The 21,675-nt window shown below is 37.6% G+C and overlaps 6 protein-coding genes across 11 annotated transcripts; 3 read left to right on the top strand and 3 right to left on the bottom strand.

Annotated features, from left to right (window-relative positions):
- Positions 1-7,472: 7,472 nt before the first annotated feature.
- LOC132796070 (intraflagellar transport protein 52 homolog) lies at positions 7,473-9,507 on the bottom strand. The gene is made up of 4 exons (XM_060807103.1): positions 9,428-9,507; positions 8,957-9,267; positions 8,252-8,897; positions 7,473-8,195 (listed from the first exon to the last, which is right to left on the bottom strand). Exons 2-4 carry the CDS (start codon positions 9,067-9,069, stop codon positions 7,650-7,652), a joined length of 1,305 nt encoding a protein of 434 aa, XP_060663086.1. The 5' UTR covers positions 9,070-9,267; positions 9,428-9,507; the 3' UTR covers positions 7,473-7,649.
- A 136-nt stretch (positions 9,508-9,643) lies between these two features.
- On the top strand, positions 9,644-11,758 carry LOC132797153 (acyl-CoA-binding domain-containing protein 5). 4 transcript variants are annotated; one of them, XM_060808895.1, is made up of 4 exons: positions 9,724-9,959; positions 10,029-10,072; positions 10,264-11,263; positions 11,330-11,758. In XM_060808895.1, exon 3 carries the CDS (start codon positions 10,268-10,270, stop codon positions 11,198-11,200), a length of 933 nt encoding a protein of 310 aa, XP_060664878.1. In that variant the 5' UTR covers positions 9,724-9,959; positions 10,029-10,072; positions 10,264-10,267; the 3' UTR covers positions 11,201-11,263; positions 11,330-11,758. The 4 variants fall into 4 exon arrangements, with proteins under 4 accessions (XP_060664962.1, XP_060664878.1, XP_060664706.1 ...); XM_060808979.1 differs by lacking the exons at positions 9,724-9,959; positions 10,029-10,072 and adding an exon at positions 9,644-9,712; XM_060808723.1 differs by having other exon boundaries at positions 9,724-10,072.
- Positions 11,356-13,648, bottom strand: LOC132797346 (1-Cys peroxiredoxin). Its single transcript, XM_060809105.1, has 3 exons — positions 13,313-13,648; positions 13,059-13,251; positions 11,356-11,999 (listed from the first exon to the last, which is right to left on the bottom strand). Exons 1-3 carry the CDS (start codon positions 13,584-13,586, stop codon positions 11,792-11,794), a joined length of 675 nt encoding a protein of 224 aa, XP_060665088.1. The 5' UTR covers positions 13,587-13,648; the 3' UTR covers positions 11,356-11,791.
- Positions 13,649-13,729: 81 nt separating this feature from the next.
- On the top strand, positions 13,730-14,468 carry LOC132797421 (N-alpha-acetyltransferase 38-B, NatC auxiliary subunit). Its single transcript, XM_060809231.1, has 2 exons — positions 13,730-14,328; positions 14,401-14,468. Exon 1 carries the CDS (start codon positions 13,834-13,836, stop codon positions 14,218-14,220), a length of 387 nt encoding a protein of 128 aa, XP_060665214.1. The 5' UTR covers positions 13,730-13,833; the 3' UTR covers positions 14,221-14,328; positions 14,401-14,468.
- Positions 14,469-14,890: 422 nt separating this feature from the next.
- Positions 14,891-16,688, top strand: LOC132797075 (geranylgeranyl transferase type-2 subunit beta). Its single transcript, XM_060808603.1, has 2 exons — positions 14,891-15,625; positions 15,959-16,688. Exons 1-2 carry the CDS (start codon positions 15,016-15,018, stop codon positions 16,384-16,386), a joined length of 1,038 nt encoding a protein of 345 aa, XP_060664586.1. The 5' UTR covers positions 14,891-15,015; the 3' UTR covers positions 16,387-16,688.
- A 31-nt stretch (positions 16,689-16,719) lies between these two features.
- LOC132796912 (ectonucleoside triphosphate diphosphohydrolase 5) lies at positions 16,720-21,670 on the bottom strand. Of its 3 annotated transcripts, none has more exons than XM_060808468.1 (4): positions 19,361-19,572; positions 19,120-19,264; positions 17,813-18,942; positions 16,722-17,505 (listed from the first exon to the last, which is right to left on the bottom strand). In XM_060808468.1, the coding sequence occupies exons 1-4, from the start codon at positions 19,379-19,381 to the stop codon at positions 17,413-17,415; spliced, it is 1,389 nt and encodes a 462-aa protein (XP_060664451.1). In that variant the 5' UTR covers positions 19,382-19,572; the 3' UTR covers positions 16,722-17,412. The 3 variants fall into 3 exon arrangements, with proteins under 3 accessions (XP_060664286.1, XP_060664451.1, XP_060664368.1); XM_060808385.1 differs by lacking the exon at positions 19,361-19,572 and adding an exon at positions 21,446-21,668 and having other exon boundaries at positions 16,723-17,505; XM_060808303.1 differs by lacking the exon at positions 19,361-19,572 and adding an exon at positions 21,446-21,670 and having other exon boundaries at positions 16,720-17,505; positions 17,813-19,264.
- Between the last annotated feature and the right edge of the window lie 5 nt (positions 21,671-21,675).

Genomic DNA, 21,675 nt, shown 5'->3' on the forward strand with positions numbered 1-21,675 from the left:
GAGTCAGAGTGTGGAGAGCGTGCAAGGGGGGAGCGAAATGGGGTAGAGAGACATTGTCATGTAAATGTCGCGCTGCTAGCCAAAATCAATTTGAAACTTGGCGCCAGTTTAATGAGGCACAAGCCAAAAGCGCAGCATGCGCCACAGTCTCCGACTCCGTCTCCGTCTCCGATCTCAGTTGGGCCCCAGAGAGCTCAGTTAATTAAGTTATAAAAATTATATTTTATGCATACGATTTGCATTTTTATTAGCGTCAAATGTAACATGCGGTGCATTGATTTATTGGCCCCCCAACCTACCTCCCTCTCTCTTCCTCTCTGATATCATTCTGTGGGCGATACTGAAACTATGAAAAACTGACAAATGATCAGGTGTGACTTATGACATTTTCAAACACGTCGATCTATGTGTGATATGGGATTCCATTATTTATTTGAATTTGCTCTTTTTTTTTGGAGACTGCAACTAGCAAATCATCTCACACATCTACAATTTCAATAAAAAGCATTCTTATTCTCATTCATTTTGTCACTTTTCCGTTGAGATTCACGATTCCTTTCTTGAGGTGCTGCAAAACCATAAAAACCGCAAGATCAGCAACGTATCAACCTGGCAACACTGCAAAAAAACAACAACAGCAAAACAGAAATACATTTTTTTTATGTAGAAAATATCACAAAATTCGCAGACTCAGAGACTTAAGATGATACTCTGCAGTTTCAGTTAATTGTGACACAAATAGAAAATAATTCTAAAATGGAAGTAACTCTACGAAATTTGATCACAATTATGCATGTAAGGAAAATAAATAAAATATATGAGTCTTGTAATTTTCCAAATTCAAAATATTTCATTTAATCCCAATTTTATTTAATTTATAGCACAGAAAGAAATCTTTAATCTCAATCTAATCTTAATTGCTAACACCAGTTGCAAACATCTTAGCTTAGTGGCAATTTTGTATATTGTATTACAATAATTTTTTTGAAACAAGTTTTTTGTGTCTATCGTAATTATTTATTCATTACAAGATTTAAAGTTTTAAAATATATTTAATAATCAATCATTTTGGGGAAATTTATTTACAAGTTACATTCCAAAAATACTTAAAAGATGAGTTTACTTTAAAGAAGCTTCTTTATTGCTTAACAAAATACGCTTCATTTAAATGCAGTTTACAAGAAATCTTGAATCCCAATCTAATCTTAATTGCTAACACCAGTTGCAAACATCTTGGCTTAGTGTTAGTGCCCCAATCTGTGGCAGGTCCACAGGTATAGCAACAACTGTCGTCGACTGCTCGACTGGTTTGTACGCTCGCAAAGCGTCACAAAAGTGTTTTTCTTTTTCATTTTTTTTTTATATCATTTTAATATATCTTCTTCTTTGTTGCTGTTGTAGTTGTTGTTGTTGTTGTTGCTCTCGCTAGATTTCTTTATAATTCTTCTTTATTTGTTGCATGTTTTGACATTTTTATAGCTTCAGCAACGAGCGTTGACGACATTGCGCATTTCTGCTTTAATGCTTTGCTGCACAGCGCGAAAATGCGAAACAAGCGCTGTGTGTGCGAAAGAGATGGCGCACACAGCTTTCAAAATGGCGATGTGCTGTTGCTAAAACACAACAAGAACAACAAGAACAACAATAACAACTTTTGACATGCATATGTCAAAATTGATGGCACGAAACGAGATGACTTGGCCATCGCCTGCTCGTGCCTTGCGTGCTTATCGGGCCAACACGTTTTGTATTTAAACGTTTCGCAGCTTCCCATTTTAGGGGATCCTGATGCTGCTGATGCTGCTGCTGCTGTTGGCCGGGCTGGAACACCCATTTAACAAGTCAGTTGCGACGGACAAAACCATAAATATTGCCAATTTAACAGAGTCAACAGTATGGCACTCGACGCCAACAGTCGAGCAGCAAAGCAGCAACGGCAACAACAACAGCGACTTCGACTTGGACTTGGACTGCGAACCGGGTCCATAATACACCTTGTCGTACACGATGCTTATCTCTTGGAATTTCTTGTGCGTGTCGCCGTGCCAAAAAACAAAAGCAACACCAAAGTCTTTGCCTAAAAACTTATCGAACGAAATAATACTCTAAGCGGAAATTCGTACATTTCGTAATTCGTTTTAATCGCTTCAGCTAATAATCACATATTTGCTTAGCAAATATTTCGTATATTAATAAAAAATTTAATATTTTGTAAAAACTTGAAATAATTTACATTACATTTCAATTAATTTACATAAATACCGTTGCGTACGAAAACTAATTTCTTGTATCACCATAAACTAATTTCTTTTAAATCAATTCGTAGTTTCTTGTCTTAATATTTTACAACAAATATATATATTCAATTAAAATAATAATAATTATCTTAAGCTAGTAATTTCATTACCACTGTGATATATGTTAAAAATATATCTATACGGAGAAAAATAATCGAATTTCTCTGGAATTATTAAATTTAAATTTGAACAAGAACATTCTTCTCACAATCCCAAAGATGCTTAGAAATATTATTTTAAAAAATTTAGTTTTTAGACTCGAGGACCTTTTATAAAAATAAAAGTTGTTATGAGGGAGGTCAATATTATGTTTATAGAATAAACGGACAACTACACTTTGTAACATACAAAATGAGCTACTCAATTTTAGCTAAGCCATTTATCGAAATAAATAAGTTTTCCTATACCTTTTAAATAAAATGTTGTAACATGTTAAATTTAATTTTTGTTTCGACAGAGTAATAATTTAAAGTATCATTTTCAGTAAAGCGTATCGATTGCATTTACTGAAGCTAAAAAAAAATATTTCTTATTTGATGAGTCGAGTTGTCTGCCACTCTTAATACACCCATTCAACCAAGATTGTTGTGCAGGGTATTTAAATGCTGAAGCGCTGGCCAGGAGCTGTCGCTCGCTGTCCGTTCCTTGGCGACGCGGAAGGGTAACAGGCTTGGAACGTGCGTGAAAAATTAGCCGTGGAAATGCATGTTGTGCTCGTTGTAGTTGTTGTTGGTGTTGCTGTTGCTGTTGTTGGTGTTGGTGTTGTGGCCTGTCGCCATTTCTCGTGCTGCAGCTAATAAGCGCAACATGCTCATAAAATTTCGAAAGCTGCCACAGTCTGATTTTATTTCATTTTAAATTGTACACGCGCTTTAAATATTTCCATTTTTTTAAGGTGAGTTTAACTGTAACATCAACTTCAACATTGAGTTGCAGAGTCAACGCTTGTTGCATGCTTTGCATTTACATGCATCATTAGAGCGTGTTGTACAACGCAACCTTATGACAAATTATCAACAATGACAAAAGCATAAAAGACAAGCTTTCTATTTCAATAATGGTGGCATCTTCCAAATCTTCCCATAACCATGAAATAACAACAATAACAATAAAAGACGACAACGAAGCGTGCCAGACAGAGAGCGAGAAAATGAGACGCAGAGAGACAATCGCAGGTCAACAGTTTAAGCTTAACCCTTAGGTGAGCATTTCTGCTAAAAGTTTTCAAGCGATAAACTAAATTTAAAGACAACTTTAATATAGTTCGTGTTTAGCTCAAATAACAAAACAATTAAATCTGTTGTGCTTTAAATGAATTTCAGAGATAATTTCAGCTTAAAATTGTGCACAGGTTTTAATAATTCACATATTATAATAATAATTTAATTATTTCTCAAAGTTTTTATTCCATTTTCAAAGTACTCAACTTGAGGCTCTCAGTAGCTGTGATCTTACTTTTAGCATATAATTTAATTCTAAGTTACAAATAACTTTAAGTAAATTAATTCTCACACAGTTTAACGATAAGCTAAATATTTAATACTTTTGAAATATTTAAGCTAAATGCTCAAATTAGTGACTTATAGTTAATTGAAGAAGTTCCTTATTAAATATAAATTCTCTTTATTTAAGACAAATGTTATTATTAGACTTTAAATATTAACATTAAATATAGTAAAACATTTGCCAACATTTAAGGAAGAAAAATGAAAAAATAAAAGAACCTAAATAAAAGAGTAAAGAATTAAAGAACTTATTTAAAAAAAAAACAATCAATTGCATTCCGATTTCTACAATAAATGAATAATAATAAAATATAAAATAATATGAAAGTTTAAAATTAATTCTGTTAGTTTTAAATAACTACTAAATATCTATAAAATTTATTGATTATTCAACGTTAAATAGTTCGACATTAAACAACAACTTTTCTCATATTTCTACCCATAAAACACACAAGGGTTATGCTTATAAAATCTCTTAGCTCTAATATTCCAACTCTAAACCTTTTACCTGTTAATTGATTGTTACATTCTTCTCCCCCACTCCACTAGCTAAGTCTGCTAGTGTGTGTGTGTGTGTGTTACACTATCTCTTTCGCTCCTGTGTTGTGATTAGAGTGTACGATGCAGACGTGTTGTTTTTTATGCTGTCCATTTTTTTGACAATGAAAATTATTGTGATGTCGCACGTTTTGGTCGTGTAATTTAATTAAAACGATGTCGCCAGAGACCCGCATCAACGACTAGCGACCATCGACCATCGACCACCGACCAACTTAGCTCAGTTCAACTCAACTCAACTCGACGGCACGCTTTCCATGAGGGTTTTCCCGGAATTTTCAGGGCAGGTGACAAATGCACAATGTTTGGTATAAATTATGATGTGGTTAATGTAACGAGTGGGTGGCAGAAGGGGGTTGGATGACAAAGGATGATGAAGTGAGAGGTGAGGAGCGGGGAGCGAAGTGAACAATCACAGCTGCTAAAAGGATGCCACTAAAAGTCAAACAAACCTCTTGACTTTGATGATATTTGCACGGCGACACAAAAAGGACAACGTGACAGAGAGGAAGGAGGGGAAAGGACGAGACAGGACTGCGCAGGGCGGAAGTGCAGCAGCAACAAAAACAACAACAAACACAGCTGTTGTTGGTTTTGCTTAGTAAAGAAAACTGGGAAATGAAGTTCGGCTTTTTTTCTCTCTCTATTTTGTTTGATGAGCAAGAAACGGCAAATAGCGAGGTGATGGAGAACGAGGATGAGGAGGTGAAGTTGCCGAAGAAGAAATGGAGAGGGGGGAAAGAAAACTTGTGCGGCTTCTGTTGAGCCTGTGAACCTGTTTGGCTTACTGAAACCATGAATGAACCGACGAAGTCGTGGACGCGGACGTCGAAGTCGATGTCGATGTCGATGTCGATGTGGATGTGGACAGCATTGTCACTGTCAATATAGAAATGCACTCAAGGTAACTTCCTACTTGCCACAGATCGTATTTCAACATAACCTCTTTTACTTTTTACTTGCAGATTATTGCCCCCCACACACTACACACACACACACACTCTCATACACTCACACACACAGCTACGCTCCCATCCCTAGCGACATTTAGCGGTCAACAGCGCACACAAAATGGCGACAGCTGTCCAAGTCAGAAGCAACTGTTGTGGGAATTTTCAATATTGATTGATTGACCAGAGTCAAAGAGATAGTAGAGAGAGAGAGAGAGAGAAATGGAGAGTGCATGCAGTGTGAGAGACAAAGATAGAGTGCTTTGAACTATCCATTATATATTATAGTAAATGGAAAGTTTTCTAAGCTGTTTCTATAAACTTAAATCGAATATATTTTTCGCACTTAAATTAAACTTAAAAAAACCCTCATTATTAAGTCTTTATTTAGGAAATAATTTACTCAAAAATAAATAATTTTTCAAGGAAGCCAAATACATCAATCCTAACATTTTTTTTTTTAAATATTTTCTAAAAATAAAAGATTTTTATTAAGTTAATTTTGCATTTTATAAAATGTTATATTTTGTACTTGATTTCTAATTCTAAAAAATAATCTTAATTTTAATTCAATAAACTTTGCATATATTTTTTAATATTTAATATTATTGATTCAAATATATGTTGAGAGTTTGAAACTACAACTTTCTAATATACAATTTAATTAAATACTATCCGAACCCCTATGAATCCATTACTATCTATAATTAAAAATAAAAAAAATCTATATGCGCATTTATGTAAAACATTTTCATACTAAATTGTAAATTTTGTGTAATTTGCAGATTTGGGGATTTAAATTTTGAACGTCAAATAAACATTTCAATGAATTTAAAATTTCTACATTAAAGTCAAGATCAGCAGCCAACTGGCTAAATGAGCTCGGCTGCAGCTGCTTTTAAGCTCCAGAGAATTCAGGTTAAACAGTTGTTTCCTTAAATGTTTCTCCTCTCTTTTGCACACTTCTCTATCTAAAAGTGAGCAATAAAATTAAGAAGAAATTTACTGGCGTCAGTTGTTCGATTTTTTTACAGGATATTCGACGCAGGCTGTTCTTGTTTTTTTTTAATTTGTATTTCTTTTTTAATGTTACAACTCCCTGGTGTATCGAGCCACGATTGATGACAGCATTTGTTGTGACAAGCATTAACTAGCGGTTTCACACTCCAGCTCCACTCAGCTCCCCTCGACCCCAAAATACATACCCCAAAAGATCCTACACAATTAGTCGCCCCTAGAAATGAGAAACAAATCGACAACAACCAAACCGAAGCATCCCCAAGAGAGATGATGTGTTTGTTGTCCCTCCTTGGGTGTAGGGAGAAATATTAATAAAATAAATAATTGTGTGAAACGCATTTAAAAGTCAACAATTTTTTGGCCATAAATGTTCGTGTGCATATAGCTTTACTTCCCACAGGTTTTATGTTACCAACCAAATTTTATGCACCTTCTGTGTAATTAAAGTAAAGTTTTTTAACAAATTCTAGTGCCGGGTGTAGCTTGTACATACGTAGGGGAGTCAAGCGTCGAGAGAATGCCGGCCATGTTTGAATACGAGTCGGCAACATGTTTACATAAAACGGACTTGGTTTACAATTAGCTCAAAAACCGTATAAATTTGCTGATTTCGCCAAAAAAAAAACAAAAAAAAATCCAGGAAGGAATAATTATTTTGGATATGCCAAAGATTTGATACTCTTAAAGTTTATGCCCCAAAATTATTGTTTCAATTTGTATGATTTATTATATATTTCAATTTGAAACCTGAACAGACATTTAACATAAAATAATTCATACCTTAATACAATTTTTAAAATTTAGTAAAATTTTTTATTATTTTTTTATAGTACTCAAATTGAAATTCTCTTTTATAAATTGAAATCGTTTTTTATGGTATATTACTAGAATACTGTAATTATTATCATGATAAGTTCATAGATCTTTATTGAACTTTTCATCACATAAAATAAATTGCTTTTATTTTCATTTAAATTTTTTTTTTTTAATTTCTCCATTTTTAACTGTCATTTAAAAATAAGAAATTTATAGATAGTTTCTAGTTATAAGTAGTTTACCATTTAACGATTATTAAGATACAAAGTTTTCATATATGAAGATTCCTATAGGCAGATTGAATCCAGATGCATAAAAACCTCCAGTGTGTAGCAGTAAAATGACAAGTCAAACATTCATGTCAGAAGAATCGAGTTCTTCATCCATTAGAGGTGCAACAAACTGCTCTACAAATGGAATGTACCTAGTGTAAAGGTTTGCAGAAATAGTGAATTGAAAACTTGGAATGCGCCGCGCTGGCTGGTAATTGGATCAGCTGTTGTCTAGTCCTCGGCATAGGGCTTGTAGCTGGTTATCTGACGCGCCACAATATTGAGTATTTCGCGAGCTGGCAGATCTTGCTGATCCCTGACAATTGCCGTAATGCGCGCACACTCCTTCACATAGTTCTCCAGCTCGCGGAGATTCAAGCCACGTCTCGCCGGCTCCTTGGACTGCATCGCCTGCAGACATTGACCCGTCAAATGCGCCAGCTGCGAGCGAGCCGGACTGAAGGTCTCGTCCAGATCGTAGAGCTCCAGCGGTGGAGCGGGTGGCTCACTGAAAATGGGTGGAAAGGTAGCCAATTGCAGCGGTGGCAATGGGATCTCGAATTGTGGTTTGATAATCTTCAGTGGCTCGTAATTCACATGCAACTGCTCGTAGGTATCGATGACATCCTTGAGCAAACGATTGCTGAGCGAGCACAGAGACATGTCGAACATTTGCTTGAAATCCGCCGGCATCTCGGTGCCAATTGAGTCCACCAAGCAAGCCTTGGGCATGTCAGCGAGAAAAGCCAAATCCGTGAAATGCTTATTATCATTTAACTGTCGAATTCGAATAGTTAGTAACATCTCAAGAGTCTATCGGAAGAGCAATTTACCTCCACATCATTAAAGTCCAGATGGGTGTAGCTAATTTCACTTGAGCCCAGCAGCTGCAGCACATACTCGAGCATGGCATCATTAGTCTTGTCCTGCAGGTACTTGTCATGCCAAATGTAGCCCGATCCCAAGGCCAATATCTTGCCACCCTTCACATTGCTATAGTAACCAGCCAGCGGTCTATTAAAGGGATAGACAACCGGCCCCGTTGTCAACAGCACATTGGCCGGCTCAGAGACATTTAAGGTGGCGCCGTATGGATACTGAAAGTGTATCTTGTACTTCTCATCGCTGAAATCATAATCCACCTTCTCAATGTCCAGTTTGAGCAGATGTCGCCACATCGCTTCGCAGACAACGCCGCCACCCACAATGCATTCTTTGGGATGGAAATTCTTGTAGTAATGCGGTCGCACCACATTGTCGTTGTTTATATAGATGCCATATTGTTCCAGAAAGAAGTTGACATTAGTGTTAAACTCCTGTTCGCCGCCCTCTCCCAACAACACCAATAAACTGCCTCCCCATTGATCCACGTACTCCTTGAGCACCTCAAACTCATCCTCGGTGAAACGATCTTGCGGACCGGCTAGTACAAAAATTTTGGTGCGCATTAAGCGCTCCTGATTCAGCTCAACATCGCTTCTGCAACATTAATAAGAGTATTAAAAAATTGTGCTTGTTAATTTTCCGGTTAAACTTACTGCTCCACTGTCCAGTGTGCCTTGAGTTTGCGATGCAGCATTTTGTAGTTATCCGTTATTTGAAATCGCTCATTTTTAGATATATCAAAGCAAATTATTGGTTTATTGCTCATGTTGGAATTGTTTTATTTATTTTACTTTTTAATTTCCTTTATGTTATTGTACTTTTCTTTATTTTTTGTAGCACTGACGCGTTTTGGTTGCCAGGGAAACTTGCAACCAAAACAAAGCGAGTGAGAGTTTAAATACTACTGCCAATTATCATTCATTTGCAAGCTCTTAATTATTTTCAAAGTATTGAGACTGTTTAACTAATTAAAACAAATTAAATTAAATTAATGTTTAATGTAAAGGTTTTTGAATAAAGCGCCGATACTTTTGTATTGAATACTCTATTTTGAAGCATCGATAATAACATTTTCCGCCATCGATACTACATAGTAGTGTGACCACAAATCGTAGATAATATACCATATAATTGAACTTGTTGAGCATTTGGAAATTCATTTTGCAGTCATCCTTTCAGCTGTTGCTTAATTGCAGAACCGATGCTTCTCGGATTTTTATAAATAAAATAATTTAAGTAATAGTAAATAAATGATTAATTTATGCTATTTGACTTGAAAAAAAACTGCAGTTCGCAATAAAAAATCGATGTTAATCAATCGCAAAAATATCGATGCTGCATCGATAGATAGTCTCATCGATGTGTAACCACCTCTAAAACTCTCACACAGATTCATCCACATTTACATAGTATGTTTATTATTTTTATTGCAAAACGATTAAAAAATAACAAGTAGCCAGTAACGGCACAACAACTGCGAGCGCCAATTCATGTTCACATTAACAATTAGCTTATACACTGCACAATGATAACTTGCTGTTATCACTAACGATTCAGTTTTGTTATTTAAATTTCCGATTTCTATTGACTGTGAGAGTGATTTTTATGAATATTGAACTTCGACTTTGAAGCGAACTTTGTCTAGCTGAAGTATATGTATGTATATATGTTAAATAGTGAGTGTGAATCAATAGCAAAGAGCACTGCCAATAAACAAATAAAAAGTTACAGCGTCATTTCGTGTGTCTGCAATTGCACAAGATAATTAGGTAATTTGTAATCTGCTTGCGACAGCATCAACAAATGACGTTCACCATGATTATCATTAATAGAGCCGAGGGAGGGGGCGGAGTCACGATGGATTAAAGAGCTCTATACATTGATAATTTTTGGACTTTAACTACCGCGTATCTAATCGATAGTAATTTATGTTGATTGCTTATTCTAATGTTAATTCCAGCTCGATGGCCGGCATTGAGGAACGATTCCAGGCGGCCGTTAACGTGATCAAAGGACTGCCCAAAAATGGTCCTTATCAGCCCAGCACGAGCATGATGCTCAAGTTCTACGGCCTCTTCAAGCAGGCCTCCGAGGGCAGTTGCAGCCAAAAGAAGCCCGCCTTCTGGGATGTCGTCGGACGTGCCAAATGGGATGCCTGGAACAATAATAGTCAGCTAAGCAAGGAGCAGGCCATGCAACGTTATGTTGAGAGTCTGCAGGAGATCATCGAGACTATGTCGTTTACAGAGAATGTGCAGAACTTTGTGGGCAGTCTCGATGGGCTGGGCAACATCAATCTGGATGAACTGGAGCTGGTGTCCCCGGGCATGCGGGAGCTCGCTGAATCGCATCCCAATTCACCGTTTCATTCGCGCACCAATAGTCCACAGCATGGCTCGAGCTCCAATGAGGATATCACGGCAACGGAGACGCCAGTGGCGTCCACAAATGGACATGCCACGCCCCTTAGCAATGGCTATGCTTCGAAGTTGAGCAATGGCTATGGGGAGCCAACGACGACGACGAGTCACAATTATACGCACAATAGCAGCGTAGCCATTGTGGATCCATCGGACGATGAGTACGATGATCCATATGATACAATGCTCCCACAGGAACTAACTCAAGCAATCACACACAACACGGATATGTTGCGACAAATTCAGAGCACAATTGCGAGCATGAACAATGACATGGCTGCAGTGCAGCAACGTGTGCGCGGCATGGAGCATACGCTGCTCGAGTTGCGTAAGGTGACATCGGCGGCGTCAAGTAGACGACAACAACCGGCGTGGTGGCCATTCAAGGATATATCGCCGCTGTGGTTTGCGGTGCTGGTGCTGTGGCCATTCTTGGTGCGACGTGTGGCACGTTTGGTGGAGAGCAAACGCCGCTGACGACGTCGACGTCGAGTGCATTTTGAGCTTTAGCTTTAGCTTAATTGGTATGGTAGTTAAATTGTAAGTAAAACTAATTTATCCAATCGTTAAATAATCTTATTTAACTTCAATTCAACTGACTTTCAGATACACTTTTGGTTATGGTCATTGGGTCAATGAGCTTCGTCTGGCTTCGCTTCACTACGCGTCATTCAACTATTTTTTCTTCATGTACAGAGTTGGCCTTATTCTTTAGTTTCCTACGATTATCCAGTTGCAATATATACTAAATATCTACATCCTATCTAAATGTATATGTATATTTATGTTGTATGTTTTTATAGTCACCACACATAACACATTCCTCCCCTGCTATCCCCACAAAATGCATACATGCAATACAAATTTTGGTTTAGTTGGTAAGAAACGAAAGTTTTGTCTTGGCCCTGGGAACGCTTTTGCCTTGGTCCAAAGCGTCATCCACTTTTGCAAATGCTGCAAACGGTTGTAAAACAATTCATTTGTTGTTAATTATAATTTTTTGTAATAAAACTTGTGTAAAATGAATACAAATCAAATTTGTCTGTATGGAATCCTTTGTGCTTTACTTTAGTCTTTTGGCTGTGCAGTTATGCGTAAATAGCTCTTGCCTGATGGCACCTCGATGGTCTGCACTCCCTCCGGAAACAGTTTGAGCACATCCTCGGCCTTTACGGTGGGCAACACCATGCACTGGCCACCTTGCTTCCAGTCGGCAGGAGTGGCCACGCTCTTTGTTTGAGTTAGCTGCAGCGAGTCGATAACACGCAGAATTTCACTGCAATAACAACAGAAAAAGAAATTAATGTGTGAGTAATATTACACTTCAATTTAGAATTAAAATTACCACTATAGTTTAGTTTAATTCAATTCTGCTAAATTTTGAGTATAGGGGTACCATTTCCTGACTATTTTACAACGTAGTTTAAAAGCAATTATTATTAGGTTGAATCATATTTACCAAAAGCAGTTTAGCACAAATTATTTAAAACAAAACATCATTCCCATAAATTTTAATTTGCTGGAAATAGTGTTTGCTGGAAAATATATGAAAATTACAGAAATAAAATTCTTTATCGCTTCGTTTAGAGACCGTTAACGTGTGTTATGCTACATTAAATTATAACCTCTTAAGCAGAGCTATTACCTTGAAGTATATGGCGGCAAAAACAATAGCTATTAGCTTAAGTGCATTACTTTAACATTTGTACTTTTTTTAATTATATGCTGTAGTCAATATTGTAATATGATGAAGGTTGTGGAAGTTGATAAAGGTTGGGAGAGAAACTTAATTTTGCACTAATTATCCTTGAAATAAAAAAATTGTGTTGATTCGAATTAAATTCCTGACTATATTCCTCATACAAGTAAGTTCCATTTTATTTAATAAATTCTTAATTTAAAGTCAGGTTACGAGTAGATATTGATTTCCCTTTTAAAATATAGAATATCACAAAATTAGAAACACAAAAATAATCTCTTTAAATCATAAACTAATCAAATATTTATTAATCTTCCTTCTATAGCTATATAATTATAATATAGCGTTTTCTACGATCAACTATAGAAGCAATAGATTTGAATAACAAATCGCTCAACAACATTTCATCTGACTTTACTCTGCAATGGAATCTTAGCTATTGCATTTAGATTAATAAATACAAATATAGAGATTTCGGCTATAAAATACCAGTTATCCATTATAAACAAAACCTCTCAAAAATTGAGCGAGTTGTGCTCCTATAATTTCCTGGTAACGGAACAACAATCTTTCGATAACTGGACCACAGCCCATGAATTGATCGGCTAACATAAATACTGCATCAATGAAACTTACTCGAAATTGCGACCAGTTGTTGCTGGATACAAGATGGAGAGACGCAGCTTCTTTTTGTCGTCCACAACAAAGACGGCACGACAAGTTAAAGGAATTCCCTCAGCACTCAGTTCGTCCTTATCCAGCATATTCAACTTCAAAGCCAATTCACGCTTGTTATCCGCAATGATCGGATAATCGAAGCTTGGCAGCTCTGTAAGACAAACAGAAATGTTAAGCGCCACAGAAACTAGTTTTGAACATAAGTAACTCACTGGCATAACTCTTGATATCCTCGATCCAACCCTTGTGAGATTCTGCGGTGTCGCAAGACAAGGCAATCGGTTTGACGCCACGCTTATTAAACTCCGGTATCAATTGTGCAACACGAGAAAGCTCTGTGGTGCACACTGGAGTGAAATCTGCCGGGTGCGAGAAAAGTATGGCCCACTTGTCAGTCATCCATTCGTAAAAGTCAATATTTCCCTCATTGGTCTGAGCCTGGAAATTTGGAAACTGATCACCAATGTTAAGAGCTTTGCCCGACATGATTGAATATTTGGGAAGTGAATGTGACTTGAAATACAAATATCAAAAAACAGGCGACAGCCAGAGCAATGTGACCGAATTGATAAGTTTCGATACCAGTCAGTACATCACTCTTACACTTCGATACCAATATAGTATACTTGGTATATTTCAATCTACAGCCTACGGTCACATGAAGTCAATAGCAAAACAAAATAAAGTTGGGACAAGTTTTATATAAAATAGTGAATAAAAAACTAGATAAACCATGTCCGAGCTTAGCATCAGTGGCAGTCAAGTGCAACTGCAACCGCCGTCGCAAGTGCAGCCGCAAACAGCATCACCGGTTGCCGAACCCTTTAGAATAACAACAAATGCACCACAAATGAGTGATGTCAACTTGACACCAGGACGACGAAAGCTTCAAAAGTGGTTAGGACGCGTCCTTCGCATTGTAATAACCGATGGCCGAGTTTTGGTCGGTTTCTTCAACTGCACGGATCGGGATGCCAATATTGTCCTCTCCATGTGCGCCGAGTATCTGGTAGAGGGTCAAGAACCTCGTTTACTGGGAAACGTGATGGTGGCCAAGAAGCACATTGTATCATTAAATATTGACGAGCCGACGCCCTCATCGAGTCTGCTTGCTCAGTAAATAAGGATTTGCTAAATGTATTTAAATTAATACTTGTAAACAAAATCCATCTTCGGAACAGTGAGCGAGAAATGTTTGCATACACATGAGATATTTATCATAGTCATTGTAAGAATAAAAGTTTTAGAAAATGTTTGAAATGCGTAATCCTCTCTTAAAAAATTGATTGTTTTTTTTCAGTCAAAAAACTAAACATTATCTTTATTTGGAACCTTAACCCAGTTCAATCGCATTGCCAACTACTTTCAAAGAAGTAACTGCCTTTTCGTAAAGTAAAAAATTACATATGTATTTAAAAATTATTATTATTATTTAAATTATTGTTTATATAGACAGCTATTCGGTATTTGGTCGGTCAATAAATAACTAATGTTCGATAGTCCACTATTAATCATAATTCCAAAAAACGCCCAGATATTTGAAGTATAACCAAATCGCGTTGCCAACTATTTTTGAAAATAATGTAACTAACGCTCACGGAAAAGAAAACAAAGGACTTAAATAATTAATGTGCTCATCAGTCAGCAAGCAACTAAAAACGATTAAAAAGTATTAAATATTTTAATTTGTCGTTAATTAATGGAATTACACCTAGAGTAAATAATTGTATAAAACAGCTGCTCGCTTTTGGTATTTTTAGGGTTCAAGATTATTTAGTGGTTTTTTACGCCGCAACACACGAATTAATAATAATGTCAACTCAGCAGCAGCAACAGCAATAGTTAAACCACAATCAATTAATTGCTAAGAATCGTCAAAAACAACACTCGTTCTCAATTGAACACAATCAACGCAATGGATTTCACGACCTTCGTGAATCCTTCAAATGGCGGCGCCTCAAACAACGAAAATGAAACGGAAACAGCAAAGAAATTGCAATTCTGGAAACATGTCGAGTACATTGAGAATCATGGTAAACAGGAGGATGACTTCGAGTATTGTATGACCGAGTTTCTGCGCATGTCCGGCATCTATTGGGGCGTCACAGCACTGGACATTATGGGCCAGCTGGATCGCTTGGATCGCCAGTCTATCATTGAGTTCGTCAAGCGTTGTCAGTGTCCCACAAGCGGTGGCTTCTCACCCTGCGAAGGTCACGATCCACACATGCTTTATACGTTGTCTGCGGTGCAAATCCTTTGCACCTATGATGCCCTCAACGAGATCGATTGTGACGCTGTGGTGCGTTATGTGGTGGGACTGCAGCAGCCCGATGGCAGCTTCTTTGGCGACAAGTGGGGCGAAGTCGATACAAGATTCAGTTTTTGTGCCGTGGCCACAATGACACTGCTGCAGCGACTGGAGGAGAGCGTGGATGTCGAGAAGGCGGTTAAGTTTGTGATGTCGTGTTGCAATCAAACTGATGGAGGCTTCGGCTCCAAACCAGGTGCTGAGTCACATGCCGGTGAGTCACATTTTTATGCCTATTTTTTGAATGCTTAAAAATTGTCCTGACTGCCTGACTAACTAAACTAAAAATGGATAGTCCTGGTGAGACCTAAAGTCTAGTTTCTTTAAGGGGTTTACATATGTAACATGAGACATATTTGCATTTTCAAATATTCGAATTGTATCTACTTAAAAATCTTGGATTACATTTTGTCAAAATATGAAGTATATATTTCTCTGATAGCTTAAAATACAATCCATATCATGTATTTTCACCAGTGCTTATCGAATACATAAACCACTTGCACCACTAAAGATTGTTAATTGGATTTTCTCATCTTGTTTGCAGGCCTCACCTATTGCTGCGTGGGTTTATTGTCGCTGACACAGCGTTTGCATCTTCTGGACGTGGACAAACTAGGCTGGTGGCTCTGCGAGCGTCAGTTGCCTTCAGGTGGCCTTAATGGACGACCCGAGAAGCTGCCCGATGTCTGCTATTCGTGGTGGGTGCTTTCATCGTTGACCATTATGGGTCGATTGCATTGGATTAGCTCGGAGAAGCTGCAGCAATTCATTCTGTCATGCCAGGATTTGGAAACGGGAGGTTTCTCTGATCGCACTGGCAACATGCCTGATATATTCCATACGCTGTTTGGCATTGGTGGCCTCTCGTTGCTGGGCCATCCAGATCTGAAACTCATCAATCCCACGCTATGCATGCCACAATACATCATCGATAGATTGGGCATCAAGCCGCAACGTCTGACGCTGGCGTAGACACAACACGATATTAGTACGAAAGCTAAAGCCAATGTTAAATATGATTAAAATATTTTAAAGAGCAGGCGCCTTTTCCAAAAACATCCTTTGTAATCTTCTCTTCTACATACTGCACATTTTTTGTTTGTTATGCATTTATAAAACTCGTATAAGCAATATGATAAATTCATATATTTATACATAACATATTAATAGAGCCTCTCTAAGTAAAGCGTGTACAATATTTCTTGTATTATGTAGAGAAAAAAATGAAATAAAGACACTATTTTATTATTGCATGCGGATCAAAAGAATAAATATTCTACTGAGTTTCAATGGTTTATTTATTATTATTATTTTAGTTTTATTTTGAGTCGACAACATATTTGAATATTGCAAAAATAATTTAATTAAATGTTATAACAATTCCAGAGTTACATACAAAATTTAAAAGAAATTTAAACAAAAACGAAGAGTTTGTCTTCGACAAGCCGAAGTTGAAATACCTGACAGAATAGTTTAATAAATTTATATTCCTTAATAACTTATAAACAAAATTGAATTCGTTTAATTAGTTATGTTTGAATTGGAAAAGTATTCACTATTCTGATATTCAAATTAGATATGCTTGTATATATAGTGTATATATATCTACTTGCACATATTTATATACATTAGGAAAGTATGGAGCATAAAACTAAGGATACAATATCGTGAATGAATTACATACAATAAACGAATCACACAAAAATTACATTGGAATTACGAACTAGAAACATCAGTGTTTAGAGTAAATTGTGTCTTTGTGTTTGGTGTAGTCACAGTGCGTCCTCGGTTCAACAGACTAAATGAATTCGTATCAATTAATGGCAATTGAAATGAATTTATAGCGCATAAAAATCTATCAATTCTACGATTAAAGTGTGTGTATGTGACTGTGAGTGAGTGTGTGTGTGTGTGTGTAGTATACTTCGATGCACGTCTAAGGCACTCTAGAAACAATTTCAGCTATGATTTTCGTCTACAGTCTATTTAAACGAAGCACTAGGAATTATTGAATTTCTCATCGCTGGTCAGCACGTTATAGGCACAGCCCAAGGCCCACGAGATTTCATGACCATCGATCTTCTTGTAAAGCTGCAATTTTAAAGAAGAGAAAACATCATTAGCATTCGTATTGATCGATTAAAGTAGATACATAGATTGCTCATTATTTTACTAAGAATTAAGATACTTATAAATTGCTTTGTTCTAAGCAAAACTTCAAAATATTAATTTTATATGAAAGTTAAATTTATCATTTTCTTATTGAGTGAAGCGAGTGACAAATAACCCACATAAATTTCGACCATCTCACTAAAATCTGTACAACTTTCCAGTGGAAAATTCAGTGGCCACGTCACAACTCGACTAACTTAAAGAGCAACCTTTCCATCAGACTTACCTTAATTTTCTTGTTGTCATTAAGGCCAAATCCTTCGCGCAACAGCACCGAGATGAACGTCAAGTCGAAGCACATGAATGGCTGCTCATCATTGGGTATGGCACAGATCTCCTGGGCCTTCTTGCGATACGCCTCCACGGTGGTCTCGCCACCAGCTGTCGGATCCACCAAACCCGATTCGATGGCACGTTCAAAGTAATAACTAAATGCGGCGACAGCGTGTTGCTTAAGCGTAAATGGTTTCGGTTTCACCAGGGGCATAACTTTGCTCTTCACCAGCTCCAGGCAGGAATCAAAATCGACAACAGGCTGTTCAGCCGATGATTTGGCATTCTCTTTGCCACTGACTTGATACTTCACATTGCCATAAGTCCACGTACGATTGGCAATAATGGGATTCACACAGACGCTCTCCACCACAGTGTCCTCCGCACTGTAGCCCTTGGTAAAGACGGCGTGACGAGCGGCCATCAGGCCAAGACCCAAATAGCTGTGTGTGAACACATTGATCTTCTTGCTGGAGGTGACCACCTCATGCATATACTTGTCATACACGGGCACCTGTTCCGGATCTGTGGGCGAGAAGGTGACCTGCGTACTGCCACCACCCAAATCCAAGGCGGCAGCCTGATTCGTTTTGGATAGACGACCCAAGAGGAAGTTGACGGTGAACCAACTGAAGATGCCTTCGTCGGTGCCATCCATAATCTCCACAGCATCGATGTCCACACTGAACTCCGACTTGGCAAACAAATCACGCACAGCATTCAGCAGATTCTCAGCTTTGCTCTGGGGCAGCAACCGCAATCCAGCTGTGGCTTTCAATACCAGCGGCGTCGATGACCAATGCTCTTTTGGTATAAACGCGCGTGCCTCGTCCAACAGTAGCTTAATCGAATGCGCGCCATCCGCGGGATTGTCGGCAAACGAACTGAGACCAGGTTTGCGTTCACGGAAGAGTTCCTCGTATAGCACCAGTTTGTTGTCAATGAAGCTGCGATTGAACTTGTAGGCCAAGACACGACTACCCGTGGAGCCGGCATCAATGATGGCTGCATATTGCACCTTGCTGTAGCCCAGCTTGGAGGCAAGACGCGCTAGATAAGGACTCGCATTGTCCGAGACGAAGCCTGCATCAGATTGTTGTTGTCGTTGTGGCGGTTTCATTGTGTTGCGTGGGGCAGCAGCATGGGTATGATGGGGCGGTGCATGAAATGAAACAGTAACAGTGGCAAAATCAGTTAGTTTTGTGGATTTAGTCACGCTTGGGGGAGAGACTTCTTCAACATAATACATTTGATACACACCAAAGACAAAGAGCAGCAGCACCACAGATATGATCAAACATAAAAATGATAATTTTAAGCCGCTGGTCACACCGCCACGTCCATTTCCATTGCCGTTAGGGCGTCGATTGCCGCCTCCCTGCGACGGTTTGTCATCGCTGGCCAGCTGGAGGATACAATTAAAAGGATAATGATGAGTATTGTAAATAATGTCATTGGCAATTAGTTTTTATGGGTGGTTGGGTTGTACACGACACTCTACTAGCTTGTACTCGTATCTCATTTTCGTCTATAAATAACCAGCATATTCTTTAAAACACATGTTGGCACTTGCGTCGATTGTTTGCTCTGTCTTTTCTCCACACTCTTCTTCTGCTTCCTCACTAAATTCTAACAACGTAAGCGCAAAATGTTGACTTTGTTATCTACATATATTTTCTGCTTTTAGTAGTCAATTGTATTGTAGGTTGCGTGACCGCAAAGCTAGAGGTGCAGAAACTTCGATAACTTTGAGCGATGTATCGATTTTTCCTCTGTTTGGCTTTAGTAAACATCGATGTTTTGCTAGCAGCCAATAGTACAGTAAAGCTCATAACGTCACGAAATAAAGATGTTCACATTAATAAGAATCGTTTGTAAGAAATTACAATATGCTGAAAATTACCATTCGTTGTTTAGGCATATCCTTCATATGACTGGTCTAAAAACTATTAGTAAATTTTCAAAATGTAACAAAAAGTAAACGTCGGACTATTATGAAAGTTAATTTGCATATTTGCAAGTATAACATAATTGAATTGAGTTATCTCTCTTGACGTGATTAATTCACAAATAGTAAACAAAAGATGCCCTTACAATGAGCTAATTATAGAAAAGAATACTCATGTGCGAATTGTACACGTAAAATGCGTACATAATACATCTAGTACATGATGTAATGAATTATAATAAGCGATAATGTCTGGGTAGCAATTTAAATGCTGGTGGAACGCTATCAATAGTGACGAGTCATGCTAAGTAACACTTTTTTGCGCTACGTAATGAGGATCGACACAAAATTATTCTGAAGGTTATCGCAACGTTAGACCCTATTGTTATGATAAGATACAACATTTAGACCATTTTGCCGGTCTGCATTTTTTATTTTTGCTTTTAAGTGAACAGGTCTTTTAGCTTGATTAAATATTGTCGTTGAAACTGCAAACACAATTGACGAAATTCCCATTATTTAAACAAATGTTTCATCAGCACAAATAAACTAAACGTTAAACTATTTGCGACGAACTTTTTGGCAGCGGTAATTGTTTATATACAGTGTATACCTTACAGACAGTACTTAATTAGCATGTCAACCCCATTGTAAACGCATTGAAGAAAAATCTGTTCATATTTTACGCTCGTGAGAATTTCAACAGCTGTTCTCAGTTGTTGGGCGGGCGCCTCATTTATCGATCGAACATTAATGCATTTGATAATTGAGACGTGCGTCCTTCCGAAAATAAACACGTTGATAAGCTCGCTGAGTAACAGACACAATGGGGTTTGGCTTGGTGTTGGTTATCACTATAATTAACGAAATAAAATAGCTACTGGCTGAGTATTTCATCAGATTTACACAAACGTGTGCTTATCGTTATCGGTATGCAAATATCAGTCACCATTGAGGGTTAAGAAAACACGTTCCGACCTACGTTTAACCTGTTTTGCCCACACCGCATGTTACACTGACTCTGAGGAGAAATGAATTTCTTGTATCTATCTAGTTAAACTCGTCGGCCAGACAATTGTCTAACAAAAAACAACACGATTGCCAGAAATTTAATGACCTTGTTGTTTAGCCACAGAAAAAAACAGGGGAAACTGTTGCATTTGATGAAGATCTCAATGGCGGATACACATCTAAAAATTAAACCGGCCGGTCACACAATTGAATAATGTACAAGAAAGAATTTTCAATGAACTCTATGAACAAAATTGGTTTTCCGACTCTCGCTTAACTTTCTCCTACGTATACTTAATTTGCTTCTGTCAATTTAACTAAATCGAATGCTGATCCTTCCTCTGTAATCGATAATTTGTATCCTTCAATCCTGTTCATCTCTAGCTGATGAGTACAAAAGTCAAACGCGGGAAAACAATAACAACGCTTTCTGTTCTGTCGAATGCATTGAATCAATCAATGCATGTAATTGAGCATTTAAATAAACTTGGCACATTAATTAATAGCATTGCAATTAATTTCCGCATTAAAGCAACAATTGTGTAGACGCCCGTGTGCCAAAATTAGCATTACAAAAGGTATTTGGTTTTGTCATTAGCCTTTAACCTTTTTATTTTTTTTGCCTACCTTTCTCTTTCGCACATCATTGGTGGACATTGTTAATACGTTTTTATATGAATTACGCGTATACTCTACGAACTTTGAACTGTATGCACTAACACATTAGTATATGCATGAGTGTGTGTTTGGCAATCACTGAATGTTCATTTAAACGAAATAGTTAATTTATACGCTTTAAAACTAGACGCAACTGACCACGTCGCGCACGAAATGGCGTACTAAATTCAACTACCGAT

Source organism: Drosophila nasuta, chromosome 2L, assembly GCF_023558535.2.
Source record: "Drosophila nasuta strain 15112-1781.00 chromosome 2L, ASM2355853v1, whole genome shotgun sequence".
Lineage (NCBI taxonomy): Eukaryota > Metazoa > Arthropoda > Insecta > Diptera > Drosophilidae > Drosophila > Drosophila nasuta.

Excerpts from the sequence above, each read along its gene's own strand:
- LOC132796912 (XM_060808303.1), bottom strand. The coding sequence starts at position 21,475 with ATGTCCACCAATGATGTGCGAAAGAGAAAG. Across the intron at positions 19,265-21,445 it reads ATGATGTGCGAAAGAGAAAG|CTGGCCAGCGATGACAAACC; the intron begins GTAGGCAAAAAA and ends TGTATCCTCCAG. Across the intron at positions 17,506-17,812 it reads ATGACAACAAGAAAATTAAG|CTTTACAAGAAGATCGATGG; the intron begins GTAAGTCTGATG and ends TTAAAATTGCAG.
- LOC132797153 (XM_060808979.1), top strand. The coding sequence starts at position 10,268 with ATGGCCGGCATTGAGGAACGATTCCAGGCGGCCGTTAACGTGATCAAA.
- LOC132797421 (XM_060809231.1), top strand. The coding sequence starts at position 13,834 with ATGTCCGAGCTTAGCATCAGTGGCAGTCAAGTGCAACTGCAACCGCCG.
- LOC132797075 (XM_060808603.1), top strand. The coding sequence starts at position 15,016 with ATGGATTTCACGACCTTCGTGAATCCTTCAAATGGCGGCGCCTCAAAC. Across the intron at positions 15,626-15,958 it reads AGGTGCTGAGTCACATGCCG|GCCTCACCTATTGCTGCGTG; the intron begins GTGAGTCACATT and ends TCTTGTTTGCAG.
- LOC132796070 (XM_060807103.1), bottom strand. The coding sequence starts at position 9,069 with ATGAGCAATAAACCAATAATTTGCTTTGATATATCTAAAAATGAGCGA. Across the intron at positions 8,898-8,956 it reads GCACACTGGACAGTGGAGCA|AAGCGATGTTGAGCTGAATC; the intron begins GTAAGTTTAACC and ends TTAATGTTGCAG. Across the intron at positions 8,196-8,251 it reads TGGACTTTAATGATGTGGAG|TTAAATGATAATAAGCATTT; the intron begins GTAAATTGCTCT and ends CGAATTCGACAG.
- LOC132797346 (XM_060809105.1), bottom strand. The coding sequence starts at position 13,586 with ATGTCGGGCAAAGCTCTTAACATTGGTGATCAGTTTCCAAATTTCCAG. Across the intron at positions 13,252-13,312 it reads GGATATCAAGAGTTATGCCA|AGCTGCCAAGCTTCGATTAT; the intron begins GTGAGTTACTTA and ends TTTGTCTTACAG. Across the intron at positions 12,000-13,058 it reads ACAACTGGTCGCAATTTCGA|TGAAATTCTGCGTGTTATCG; the intron begins GTAAGTTTCATT and ends TTGTTATTGCAG.